Below are 14,031 nucleotides of genomic sequence, written 5' to 3' on the forward strand. Positions count from 1 at the left end.
AGTACATATGCCAGGCCTGTAAGTGGCGCTGTAGTCACAGAATCAGCCCTTGCAAAAACAGGGCTGGAATAGAGCAAATAGAGCGAAATGAGGCATGTGTTTTGACCCTGTGTGTGTGTGTATGTTTCAGGTGCGAGGGATGCCGGGGTAGCAGCTTCCAGGGCCAGTGGGTGTACATCAGCGATACCACCGTTCAGACGGTACCAGAGTCAAGGGTACTCAACTCTCAGGCATACCTGCTCTTCTACGAGGAACTCCTGTAATGTAACTCCCTAAAAAATATTTTTCCCTAGATCTCCTTTTGTTTTTGGTACACGCCTGTAAAACTCCTCATACTGTTTCTGTGAGAAGCTGGACGAAGAAAAAGGGACTTTACACTTATTCGTCTTGGTTGAGGAATGACTGTCTCAATTGAAATCACATCTCTTAATATCTTACATATATAAAAGATAAACACTATGTTAAAGTGATTATTTTCTTATTTTCATTCATGTTTCTTACCCTTTAAAGAAAGGTCAGAGAAAAAGAGTATGACTGAGCCTGAGCTGTTCTAAGTTTATCGTCTTTTTCTGTCACAATCTCGTGCGGAGATACTCACTGCAAAAGGAGGTTTTTTTTACATGTCACAAACAGGAAATAAGCAGAATGATCGAATTGCCAAACTGCATCAGCTCTGAGTGATGGATGGTAAGTGTGTGTGATGAGTGAATGAGTGAGTAAGAGACAGGAGAATGTAGGTTTAAGGTGCTATGTGTATCATTTCATTAACCATTACTATGGTAAATGAGAATTAGCATTATAACTGGTGTAATTGCCAAACCACCATCAAGAAGAAGATGGCATGTTTCAAAGAATCATCATACAGAAACAAATATATTTCATTGCATTGCTCAGATTCAACCGAATTGATGTTAACATAACTTAGATATTCTCTGAGATTCATGTAGTGAAATTACAAAAACGAAAATACCTGAATATTCTCTGAGTGGTAAAAGTAGGGCTGGGCGGTATGACAAAAATTCACAGTTTTCTTCCAAATTATAACAGTTTTAAGCACTGTATACTTATGATTGAACTTCAAACTTAGGTTCAGATTAACGGGGACTTGTTTCACTGCCGCACCGCTCGAGCGCCCTTCGCCACTTTTTCAATGGCTTATTGCGGTATATGAAAATATCATATGGTCTAAAGTTCACAGTATTCAGTATGTAACCTTATATGGACCCAGCACTAGGTAAAAGCTCACAAATGTACTAGAAAATAACCTGAATATTTCTTTAGATTAAAATGTAAAATGTATGACTAAATCCTATTATTTGATTAAGTCATCTTCTGCAGGCACAATACACGGCAAGCTGCGTCTGTGGTGTGATAAGGTTGGTCCAACCTAGAAATTTAAGTGATGTCAATTCTTGACAAAAAAACACAATTTTTCATACGTATTCGTATTTCTTTTTTGCTGTGTGGATTTCTGAATTTAAACCCAGACAATCTACTTTTTTTATCATACATTTGTGATTTTATTCTGGTAATTCTATAAAAAAAATGTTACCATGGCCCTACTCCGTCATTGTACAGAATTATTCAGATGTGTTCTTGATTTTTTTTCTGGCAGAAATGTAAGAAATGCCAAGAGAAAACATTTGTTCAGACATTTTTTTTCTTTATATTAGAGACTGAAGAAGACTGACATTTGTGACAGAGTTAATGTGAAATAAATGCGAACATATAAGAAACTTAAACCTATAATACAGCACCGAAATTGCTACTTATCATATTAGCTGATAATGATAACAAGATTATACAAGTTTACATCAACATAGTGGTTTAAAATGTTACACATAGCACCTTTTTAAGAACAGCACAAGTTATTTTACAGCCTCATTTTAAAGGATTGTTATTTTTTTTACATCAGAATGTAAAAATGTAAGACTATCAGTAGATTACATTTGCCAAAGACAAGTTTTGCGACGGAGTTGGAGCAGAAGAACCGAACACACGAGGACTTCATACGCTTTCTTTAACGTCAGTTAATCCAAGTCCGCCGGTGTGGTTTTGAGTGTTGCACAAAAAGAAAACATACTCAATGTTTGTCAGACCAACGGAGCAACTTGTGTGCCTTCATTGTACGGTACTTCTACTGTGTAGGCGCACTCACAAACCTATTAGGATCAACAAAGAAGCATTGACTATCCTTAATACTTTAACAAAAATAACCATTAAAAAAAACACAAGACTTAAAACTTATCTATAAAAAAAAACATCGTTGCTGTAATGTGCATGGGTAAATGTTCTAAATGAATGTATTCTTGAAATGTCTGTCAAATGAGCTGCTTATCTTTTTCTATGGAATTATAGGAAATGGAAAGGGTTGTTCATCAGTTTGCCATTGTTTTATTTTTGAAAAACTAGAACTCAGTGCCTGTGCTTCAGGTTAAAGAAACTCATGCATGGTGAGAAGACGAACATATGCATAGTGAAACGCAAAGAGGGATATTTATGTACAGTATAACTGTAAGCAAAAACAATAAGGAGTTATATGTAGTTGTTCATACAATACAGAATCATGGTGCTTTAGGCGTGCACAGGGTTTTTCCTCGAGGCAAAGTTTTGTTTCCATTCAATTTCAATTATGAGACATTTGGAATGAGTATAACGACATACTGTATCAAAATAAATCTAATTTATGAACTGGATATTCTCATGTTTCTATCTGTTGAGAAGGGGGGACGGTTTTGCTGTTTATGTTTTGGACTTGATGTCATTTATCTGTTACTCGAAGCGAGATGTTGTCCACCACCACCGCTGTGGACTGTCGCCCTGGATCCAGCGGTGCCATATTCAACCCATCCTCGCTGGTGATCGGGCATGACGGGTGCAAAGCAGCACTGCTTCAGAACATGTCGCAAGCTGGTGAAGAGGAGGTGGGTGTGGAATCAGGAAAAAGGGCAACGTCCAAAAACATCGCCCTCCACGTCCTGTTGTTCCCACACGCTGTGACATCTGAGGCGCTACGTTAAAACAGGTTGTCAAGCCGCCACCAACAAAAAGAGCAAATCTTTTCTGAAATGCATTTGTCTATTTTTAGGGAGGAAGGGAGGGTGAGATGGCTTTTGGCTCGGGGACATGCTGCTGATGTGATTTAATCTCACTTAATGAAAGGCACCCTCCCCCTGTGTACAAAGCAATGCTGGATTGCTCATTACTGCACCTATCTACCAGCAGCAGGGTTACATTGTGCCGATCTCACCATGCACACCATCGTCACTGTCAGTCTCACCTTGGTTGACACAATGTCACACACACACACACACACACACACACACCGTGCATCAACACATTTTCCTCATGCAAACAGCCTCACCAGCCTGAGGCTCTGCTCCGCAGTGCACACACATCAGCGCCATATTAACACCAACACGGCACAAGACAGAGCACTGACCAACAGCTGCACATAGCCCTCTCCTACAACGGAAAATGTGTTAAATAATTTCAGGTTTTTAGGAAAGTAGTGGCAACCATTCAGAGCTGCTGAGCAACCGGACATCAAGCACTTCAGCTAACAGGGTTTAATTTGTGGCTGTATTTTGCTGCAAAACTTTAGAATTTACCCAACACATGCTAAGTAAGTGCTGCCCTCTACTGATTAAGACATATGTTTGGCTTTTTTAGAATTGCAGCAAATGGCTAGATTAACCAGAATTTTACCCTTGGTTAGCTGCAGGGAAATTCCTTTTTGATGCTTAATAAATTAAGTTTACATGAGTATTATTCACCATATGAATTAAAGAGAATATACAAATAAATAAGGGTGTCAAGGTGGTCTCTGTTTTTTAAACGGTTTTTGGAGGCCCTCTGCTAAAATCCAATGGTGGAGGAAGTATGTAAATGACTTCCTGAAGTTAGAGTATAAATACTATAAAAACACAACACTGCTAGAACTGCATTCAAAGCCTTAGGTGAAAGTATGTATTATCAATCAGCAAATGTACATGTTTTAATTGTGCAGTATAATGTTCCCTCGGTGTATCCTAGTAAATGTGATGTTTTTGGATTATTATTACTACTGGATTAGTCAGTGTATACTGCATTTTACTGTCCAAGGTTGTGCTAATTATAACTCCTTTATGTAAAGTTTTATAGTTACGTCTGCAGCAATGCATCACACTCTACACACAATCATCATGTGTGTAACTTTGTTTCTGTTCTGTTAAAATCATTTTTCTCTGAAAATTCAATTCTTTATGAGTTTCTCAGAAAAACAGGCCAACTTTTCATCTTAATAATTCCTCCCTCAGTTAAAAACATTAAAATCAAAATAGAGATTTCTGGTTTTCACTAGACCGCAATGGGATGGAAAACTAATCTGTAAAGTGACTAAAGCTGTACAAGTACATCTACCTCTGAGATTAAGTGGAGTTGAAGTATAAAGATGCATTAACTTGAAATACTCAGATAAAGTACAAGTGACTCAAATGTGTTTGTGTAATTAACTTGAATACATTAGTTACATTCCATCACTGGTTGAAATATAGGCTACCGTAGTTGTGTGATTAAATTACCAGTAAAACTTGTAAAAAGTACATGGAGTATCAGTACTTTACACTACTGATTTTGTACTTAAAAGTAAGCTCGGTAGCATAGACTTTAACCAAGTTAAATGAAAATGACAAACGGACCAAACCAAAATACGATCTGTCATTTCCTAAATCCTTTAAGGAAACATTATAGAACTAACGGTATGTTACTAAGAACCATTGGGAAAAGATTATACCTAATAATAAATATTATTATTGAGCTGCAAGGTTAAGGACCCCTGTGATTATACTTGCCAGTTTTTCTCTCGCCAAGATCTTCCCTGAATGTTCAGCATTATGTCTGTAAATATTTAAGGCCAACTGGGTCATGCAGAGACATGCTGAGGGTCTGTTGCTTTACATCATTGTTAAAGGTGTGAACTTATTAAATGTTAAAATGGAAATAAATAAAATACAGTTGTTAGTGTACGTTGAATTTAAGTCTTTGTCCAAAGAAAATCTGGTTCATTTAAATTGCATACATTCACTATTTTGTGCGCGTGTCTGTGGTCTGTGACCTTAGTAACTGCCGTTATCACCTAATCAGCATCTGAATGTCTCGCGGCCTCTAGATGCCTTTAAGGGCTGCTCGTACATTCTAATTATTACTGAAAAAACACCACGAATCACAACCACAAATCTAATTTAACTCGTTGGTCGTCAAGAACAAAATTGCCCCATAAAATAAACCAAGACTGGCTAAAAATGGGTGAAGGCAATACATCCATTAGATGCGCTGTGTTATTGGGGCGATATATGTAAATAGGTTTTATATTGTCATATTCCTGACTGCCTATGAAGGCAGCAGCGGAGCCTCTCGTTCCACACTTCCTTCCTCCGAGCTGAGCAGTTCACTGGTGCAGCCATTTTGACTCTGAACCGTAGCACTGGAGAGAAACTGTCTGGAAAAGGTGGGGATAATGTTACTCTAAGCAAAGCGCTCATATATGTTTACTTCTTACTTTCCCTCCATTGTGTTATCTATTTATATTTTAAAGCACATTTGTTCACACGGTATAATAATGGTGCTAGTATTATTTAGCTTTCGTGATTAGCTTAGCTCACGTAAGCTTGCATTTAGCTCCACAGGCAGCTTCAGAGGTTGGGATTTCACTGGCCCAAGTTTATTTCAGTATCATGCGTCAGTGTTGACACGGAGTTATCCCATGCTGCATAGCAAGGGTTTCCAACTCTAAACAGCACAAATGACTTGCAGCTAACCCATGTTGCTAAATACAGCTAGCTGCTTAGCTACATGTAACGTTAGCTTTCATCTTATAGCTAACACTCGCTCTTTCTGGCCAGTAAACGCAGTGTAATGTTACTGCGCACAAACTGCAGCAGCTCTAGTCATGTCAGCAGAAGTGATGGCGATGGTGCAAATTCAAATGTAACTAGCTGGCCTGTGCATTTCAGGTGTAAATCCAGAAGAGAGTGATGTGGGACCAGGGAGGACAACCCTGGCCGCAGTGGCCCCTGAGCCAGCAGCAGTGGATGCAGTCTTTCCAGCACACGCAAGATCCAGGTGAGTGAGCGATGCAAATGCACCATGAGAATATTTTTCTGCAGAAGATCTGAGCCTCTGCGGGGATTCCTTGCACAATAGACCAGTAATACCTTCTGTCTGTGTGCAGGTCAAGTGGACTGGGCTGCCCTGGCACAAGCATGGATAGCACAGAAGGAGACGACAGGACCAGAGCAGCCCAACATTCAGCCCAATGGCCAGGACATCCCAGGCCTTGAACCAGTTGGACCGGGCAACCATGGGGCCTTCCCTGGCGACCCAGCATTTGGCAGAATGTGGCAGCCAGGTAGAATTGTAACCCCATGGATGGTATCAAGTAGGGATGATATGGAAAGATATAGGACTTTTTTGTTGATTGTGATCAAAACACTTTGTTGTATTCACATTATTGGGGTTGTTGTGGTCGAGCCAGCCTTGTTTAACTAAGAAAAAATACAACATTTATCATGCAAGAAAGAACAGATTCAAAATGTTGCATTAATGCTGGGGAACCTTGTGGTGTATGATTGGTTTATGTAAGAATACTTTTTTGTTCCCCGAAAATTTGTGTTGCAATTGAGTCAACACAATGGATCTTCCACAATGGAAGATACATTCATTTCAGTTTGTGTCAGTGCCGTTTTAAGCTTGTTTTTTTATGATACTCTGACTAATATTGAATTCAATCCAGGATAATCGTGATGAAACTTTAACATTGTCCAATGCCTCATAGCAAGTTTCTATTTTTACATATTTTCTGTGCTGGTCAGGTAAAGCTTACTGTTATTTATAAGGCAAAAGAGAATAGGGTGATTAGTGACTATTCGTGATCCCTCATGTATATGACTTTAGATAAACAGCTGGATACCAAGTCCCTCTTGTTCAGACGTTGAGGAAAATCTCCAGAGTTGTGTTTTTATTGTTACACATATATGTCCGTGTTGCTTTGGCTTTTGTTTATTACTTCTGTTGTCATTACCAGAATGGGCAATGCATGGCCAGCCCCCTCCTCCTCCGCCCCCTGAACAGGCCTGGATCCCCCCTGGCTCAGGGCCGATGGATGTGGTGAACCCCAGCGAGGACAGCAATAGCCAGGACAGCGTGGAATTCAACTCTGAGGCCCACCACGGGGTTTACCCCCAGAACAGCCATGGGTATGGGGCACAGCCCGACAGCTACGCCATGGCCCCCATGGCCATGAACCAGTTTGATTATCAGGTATGCAGATGCTACAGTAGGAACTGTTGAAGCGTTTGGGTTTTAGTGTGACAACCAAGTAACACAAGAAGGAGCAAATCCATAGAAACAGAGCCGGGTCCCAGCATCTAGGTGTATCAGTCATTGCTTTCTTGATGCGGTGCAGAGGAAAGTGTTGGCTTGTTGAGGATCCAGCATGGTTTGGTATTGTTTATAAGCTGCTTTTTATTTTACATTTTGAACTAAACAGAAATGTTAGCCCAGTCAGTAGTGATGGATGAATGTCAGCTAACCTTATCTGGGGAATACAAAAAAAACACTCAGTAGATAAGAGAGGACCTATTGTACTTTGAACTTCCTTTTTAATTTTCTGTTTGTGCGGTCTCTCCACAGCATGGCGCCGCCTCATCCTTCGCCCCCGCACCCACCAACTTCCACTCCCCGTACTGGCAGGGTCCTCCTCAGAACAGACGAGATGTCAGACCCCCCGGCTTCAGGGAGCGCCCGAGATCCCCCATCCAGCTTCCTGTCAAACAGGAGGTCGCAGCAACATTAGGTGAGTGTGTTTTCCCTTTAAGAATATCCAGCCATCACATTAAGATGATCAGCTAGAAGACTGCCTGAGGTGCAGTTTGTGTGTAAACCTCACGTCTTCTTTGTTTTTTTGTAACAAAAAAGAATGCTCTTAATTTAATTACAAGTAGTTCATTGTACTCACACTTAGTTACGCATACCAGAATAGACATGAAGTACTTTTTTAACATTTTATTATGCACGGCTAAAAATGAACTATAGTTTAGACATGTTGTCTTAATGGCCATCCCATACCTCTTTGCACTAATGAATGTGAACTACATAACTGACAGTAGTAGTAAGTAAAAACACTTGAGTAGTAATCCCACATTCTAAAAATGTTTAATTACAAGTGAAAACTACTTGATTAAATGTTTTTAGAAAAAATGACTGTAACTGTAGTGTTAATTTATCATAAATCACAGTTCAGATTAGGAAACTTGTCGGTGTTGCAAAGATGTGTTGGTTTCTGAATCTTAACATTGCAGTATGAGGAGGACTCATTTTGACCTTCATGTCACCTTCAGATGCGGTAAAGAGGCGCACACTACCTGCCTGGATCCGAGAGGGCCTTGAGAAGATGGACAGGGAGAAGCAGAAGAAGATCGAGCGAGAACAGATGGAGAAGGAGCGCGCTAAAATGACAAAAGACGACGCCAAAGAGCGCGAGGTCGAGGAAGGAGGCGACGGGCCACGAGTGCCCCGCAAGAGCAAATTTGTAAGAAACACGTTTCTGCCATTGACATCAAAATTATTTCCTTTTGAAAATCACTTAACACTTAGTTTTTCTGGCAAAAGTATCATTTGCATCAAAACTTATGCACGTTGTTAAACATAATCTCTTGCTCCTGTGTCCATCAGGACAGCGACGATGAGGGGAATTATAACAATGACGATGAAGAAAAGCCCTCCATCAAAAAAGAATTTTCTGGTCGAAGCCCGTCACCTGCTGCAGAGGACAGCGAACCTGAAATGACGGAGGAGGAAAAAGAGTTCCAGCTGGTCAGTTTGATCTTATTCTCCATCTCAACAGTTGTAGTTGCCTATTCTTCAAAGAGATTGATATACAAATAATGGATCTTTTCTTTTTCTTAGATGTTTATCACAAAAACCCTTCTGACAGAGATCCTTCTCGAGGTCACCAACGAGGAGATCCAGCATGTGGCCAGAGAGACGCACCGCAAAGCCACTCGAGGTCTGCTCTTGTTTTTTCCACTTTTACTTAATCTATACTTGTCACCAAAACATTTGTTGTTCAAATCTGAAGAGAATCCAATATGTGCATAATAATCTCTTTTAAAATGGACTCAGTAAGGCCCTGTAAAGTAGGGCGATTGAGCGGCAAACTTTGGACTATTTCTGACATTCAACCATTCTCTGCTAATGCATCAGAAGCAGAGCACAGAGCTTTCCACAAACAGTATTTCTGGTTCACGGTATTAAAGGTCCTGCTGAAAGACTCTATGATACGAGTGAATAATGTCTGAGCATTGAATCTGACCAGCATCCACGTTTTAGATACAAGACACTTCCCCCACTGAAGTGACTACATTAGTACAGATTGGTTCTTCCCGCTTGTGCGACTGTTTGACTTGGATTGTGTGACAGAATTTTGTTTGTTAACCCTCTCTCTTTTCTCCATTTTTTTTTATTTTTTTTATTTTTTGTCATTTCTGTTCTCTCTTTTTCACCAATGGCAGCTCTTGTGAATAGTTATCTGTGACCCCCCCTCTTCTCTAGCGACTCTCTTGAGAAAATGGCTCTGTGTTTTAACATGTTGTTCCTGTTGTTGATGTGAATCAAAGCTCCTGCAAAACAGCTGGCACAGTCAAGTGCATTGGCTTCTCTGACTGGTCTCAGTGAGTATCCCTTTTTCTGTCACCGGGGGGCGGGATGGAGAATATATATTAATTAGATGGCTAGGTTTTAGAAGGAAAACAGGAGAAACTTGGACCATAACACCCAAAATACACTTATAAAGATTGATCGAAGTGAAAACGTTGTGATGAGAAGCATGCTCTTCATCGCAAAGTATTCTTATGCAGCTTTTCTTTAAGGGATATATGTTTACATTTGTTTTTAAGGGGTTAATCAGTGTGTAATATACTCTTCTTAAGGATTAAGTGCCTTCCATTGGGGACCTTGGGTTGGGATTAAGGGCTTTATAGTGAAACCTACTTTTGAGAATAAATCTTCGTCCATACCAACACTCAACCACCCGGGGGCTCTGTTGTGGCAGGTGGGCTCGGTGACTACGGTTCAGACGAGAGCGAGGATGAGGACGAGCGCAGCGTTCGAGGGTCCGAATCCTCCGACACGGATGACGAAGAGCTGCGCCACCGCATCCGAGAGAAGCAGGACGCCTTCCGCCGCAAGGAGCGGGAGGTGCAGCAGCTGCAGGACAAACAGGCGCAGGACGCTCTGCTTGCACGGGGTAAGACATGTTTGTGTCTTTGCAGGTTTGCAAAGGCATTTCAGGAAGGAGGGAACTTTGGGATGTTTGCAGACCATTTACATGCACAAAAACCTATATGTCAGACTACAGGAAAGAAAACCTTTCTTGGTAGTTTTTCCTTGTACGCTGCGAGGGTCTAAGGACAAAGAGTCATATACTGTGCGCACTGCAAAGCCCCGTTGACACATGTGCTATATAAATATAATTGGATTCATTCATTTTCACTAAATAGAAGACAAAGGAACTACCGTAATTTTCGGACTATAAGCCGCGCCTTTTTTCCCATTTTTCGACCCTGCGGCTTATATAACGGTGCGGCTAATCTATGGATTTTTACAGCTAACAGCCACCACCTTTAACTCTATGGGCTCTATGGCCGGTCCGCGCCCCCCACCTTTAAGCGGCGGGCTCCAGCAGGAAAAGCTGGAGGCCGGAAAAGAGTGAGACAGGTAGCGCGCAAAAGTAAAAGTGGAACAGAGAGTGGTACGAGAGACAGAACGAGAGCAAGACAGACAGACATCACGAGAGCGAGACAGTTTGTCCCCGTACCACTGGTTGAAAACCACTGCTGCAGATCACTGCCGGTACGTGCGCTGGGAGCGCACCGTTTAAGTTTGAAAGTTGAAAAGTTTGTGTGTCTGAAACACTATGTGATACAGTACAGTTTACACAGCACATGTTCTGTAGCTGCTATTGCACTAAATGCTAACATTTGAATACGTTATGCAAATATGCAACTTGTTTGTTGAAATGTTAATAAATGGGAGCTTCCTCAAACAGCCATCTCTTTCCCGACAATCCCCTCTGTGCACGAACCCTTACATATCGGTAATTAAACATTAAAACACCTGCAGCTTATAGTCCAGTGCGGCTTATGTATGTAAACATCATTCAATTTAGCTGCTGCGGCTTATATTCAGGTGCGCCTTACAGTCCGAAAATTACGGTAATCAATTATTTGAAGTTGCAAAAATGTATTCTTTCCAAAAAATGAGTTTGACCAGGTCATAAAAGTTAGTGCACTATCAATCTCATCTTGAAGAAAGCAATCATAATTATTGTAAAACTGTGTAGTTTATTTCTAGTTTTCTTTTTTTACATGACATGATGTTTCTTTGTTTATTTTTAACCTGAGTTTTTGTTTGTTTTCACAGAAGAGATGGTGAAGGAGAGATTGAGCAGAGAAAAGGGGGAATATGATGAGGGCCAGCCAGAGAATACACACAAACAGGAAATGAAAGAGACAAAGGCGGAGCCCTTGGTAGAAAGGCGTAGGTCCCGTAGTGAGAAGGAGGGTAGCGAGAGCAAGCCCCCGGGCAGAGGGAAGGAGCGGTCAGGGCGAGGCGGCAGCAGTTCACCGGCCAACGGTCACAGCAGCAGCTCCCGGTCCACCTCCAGCCACAGCAGCCGCCACTCTTCCTCCTCCTCGTCTTATTCTTCCTCGGCATCCTCCCGTAGTTCATCACGATCCTCCTCCCCGAGCAGGAAGAGGAGGCGCAGCCGCTCAGCCTCCCACAAGGCTCGCAGGCGTAGCCGCAGCCGCAGCTCCCACCGGCATCGCAGCGAGAAGGCCAGGGAGAGGAGGAGGAGCAGCGCAGAGAGATCAGGCCGCCACAAGAAAGATCGCAGCGAGTCCAGGGAGCGCAAGAGCCGCAGGAGTAGATCCAGGTCCAGAGAGCGGGACAGGGCAAGAGCCAGGGCCAGAGACAGCCGCAGCAGAGAGAGAGAGAGGGAGAAGGAGAAGGAGAGGAAAAGGAGTCGGGATGGCAGAGACAGCAGTCATAGCCGTAGCAGCAAACACAAGCAGAAGGCCTCCAGCAAAGACAGGGAGAGAAAGAGGGAAAGGAGTCATAGCCACGAGAAGGACAAGAAAAAAAAGGAGAAGGAGTCAGACAAAAAGAAAGAAAAGCCTAAGGCCAAGGAGAAGGAGAAAGGAAGCTCTGCAGTTACAGAGGAGAATGGCAAATCTAAGAAAAGGAAGGAGAGCGACTCGTGCACGGACTCTCAGAGTGAAAAGCACTCCCGGCAGGAGAGCAAATCCAGCAAGAAGGGCTCCGTTAAAGCTAGCAAGAAACGCTCAGACTCCGACTCAAGTAGGTCCCTCACCCCTGAAGTTAGCAAGGAAAAGAAATCTAAAAAATCTAAACATAGTCGCTCAAGGTCGACGGAAAAGTCTCACAAGTCTGGTAAGAAGGCAAGCCGCAAACACAAGTCTAAGTCGCGATCAAGGTAGTATTCTTTTTATTCCCTTTCTTTCTTACTGTATGTTTTTCATTGTATGTCTCATTGTGAATTCTACAGTCATTTTTAATTAGTATTTTTGCAATAACTTTAAAAAGGAAAATTGTTGACTGATGTTATGAAAATGTACTGTCAATTGCAGTCAAATCTGCTTAACATTGTAAAGTCTGCAATAAAGTTTGTAATGCTTCATCTATGTGTTATCTATCATCACATTTGTTATTTCTGAATTTCTGAAAAGTCACATGATGTCTCAACATCCTAAAGCCAGTTTCATCTTTTTGTAGCAACTTGTTAAAATATGAAACCATTCGTTGCCTTGCACTGTGCACTGCAGGGTATATTTGCTTCTCTAAAGTCTGCAGAACATTAGTTTTTATGGAGGGTACAGAATATCTGGTGGGTGGGGGTATCTGTGCATGTTTATATGTTGTAGTCTGCGTGGGTACGTGTGATTGGTGCAGTATTAATGTTGTGTCCACGCTCTCTTTCAGGTCAACTTCCCCCTCCCGTCGTAGCAGACGCTGAGGAGCACGGTTAACCCTCCTGATCTGTGCACTTTACCATTTTAAATTCCATGAGTTGAACAGGCTTGTCTCATTATAGAGGCAATTGTGTAGGTGAACCCCCCCCTCTCATACACACGTCTTTCATCTTTGTAAATATGTTGTTATTTTTAAAAAGTGTGACTGAAGAACAACTTCAAACTTTTTGAATGGTAGGAGTTTTCACTTGTATCATTATGCAAAGCTTAATAAGACTCTGTGGACACTAAAAAGCTAAAGTTGTATAATTTTAAAAACCGTAACAGGATTAACTTTTTTTTTCCTCAAAACATTATTGTAATATGTCCAATAAAACTGTTTGTTCCTTGTCTCGCCCTGCTGTCTTTTCTTTGTGCTACTTATAACACCCTCCCACACATCCCCCACCCTTTGAAAACACATAAATTGCTCAGTAACTGTCTCCACATACAGGCCAGGGAAGGTCCACTATATGCTGGCAAGTGGTTTATTTTATTTGTTCAAATTAAAGCATCTGCTTATATTAATGGTAAAGATACACAATGTAAAAGCCACTTCCATTTCCTAAATGTTTCTATATTCTTTCAAACTAAAATGGAGACTACCAGAAATGATCCACTTTTAACTACTATCCCATGTTGAAGTGTTACATTTGTAATGTAACACAAAAACACATAAGTCAGTCACCTAGTGACTTCCTTTGAGTTCAATATGGTTATTACTCGAGTTGGCGCAGTACATGGTTCTGAACCACTCTTGTGGATGTCACATATCACCAAACACACGTCAGTACCGTTGAACGGGTCTCTTCTCAAATGGTGCTGCCATAAAGCACCAAGTCCTTGGAGGACTGCCTCAAACTGAGAGTATGTCACTATGTTAGGCTAAGCTAACATAAAGCTAGAGAAGCAGCAATGATAAAATGACGGTGGCTTTTATGAAATTCGTTGGTTATGAAAG

The 14,031-nt window shown here is 41.4% G+C and overlaps 2 protein-coding genes across 4 annotated transcripts in view; both read left to right on the top strand.

Annotated features, from left to right (window-relative positions):
* usp45 (ubiquitin specific peptidase 45) overlaps positions 1-2,694 on the top strand; it is a 51,016-nt gene extending 48,322 nt beyond the window's left edge. The window contains 2 exon segments of the mRNA XM_079640209.1: positions 131-144; positions 147-2,694. Coding sequence (XP_079496335.1) covers positions 131-144; positions 147-263 — 131 coding nt within the window. The 3' untranslated portion in view covers positions 264-2,694.
* Positions 2,695-5,341: 2,647 nt separating this feature from the next.
* On the top strand, positions 5,342-13,421 carry pnisr (PNN-interacting serine/arginine-rich protein). 3 transcript variants are annotated; one of them, XM_079694655.1, is made up of 12 exons: positions 5,343-5,488; positions 5,994-6,102; positions 6,212-6,388; positions 7,064-7,299; positions 7,672-7,834; positions 8,379-8,569; positions 8,713-8,853; positions 8,947-9,046; positions 9,657-9,710; positions 10,091-10,285; positions 11,461-12,535; positions 13,042-13,421. In XM_079694655.1, the coding sequence occupies exons 2-12, from the start codon at positions 6,015-6,017 to the stop codon at positions 13,073-13,075; spliced, it is 2,454 nt and encodes an 817-aa protein (XP_079550781.1). In that variant the 5' UTR covers positions 5,343-5,488; positions 5,994-6,014; the 3' UTR covers positions 13,076-13,421. The 3 variants fall into 3 exon arrangements, with proteins under 3 accessions (XP_079550783.1, XP_079550781.1, XP_079550782.1); XM_079694656.1 differs by lacking the exons at positions 11,461-12,535; positions 13,042-13,421 and having other exon boundaries at positions 9,552-10,185; XM_079694657.1 differs by lacking the exons at positions 8,713-8,853; positions 8,947-9,046; positions 9,657-9,710; ... (1 more) ...; positions 11,461-12,535; positions 13,042-13,421 and having other exon boundaries at positions 5,342-5,488; positions 7,064-7,235; positions 8,379-8,518.
* The last annotated feature ends 610 nt before the right edge of the window (positions 13,422-14,031 follow it).

This window comes from Notothenia rossii (assembly GCF_949606895.1).
Source record: "Notothenia rossii genome assembly, chromosome: 7".
NCBI classification, from domain to species: domain Eukaryota; kingdom Metazoa; phylum Chordata; class Actinopteri; order Perciformes; family Nototheniidae; genus Notothenia; species Notothenia rossii.

Coding starts and splice junctions, on each gene's coding strand:
- pnisr (XM_079694655.1), top strand. CDS start 6,015: ATGTGGGACCAGGGAGGACAACCCTGGCCGCAGTGGCCCCTGAGCCAG. Junction 6,389..7,063: donor TGGCAGAATGTGGCAGCCAG/GTAGAATTGTAA, acceptor TGTCATTACCAG/AATGGGCAATGCATGGCCAG. Junction 7,835..8,378: donor GGAGGTCGCAGCAACATTAG/GTGAGTGTGTTT, acceptor TGTCACCTTCAG/ATGCGGTAAAGAGGCGCACA.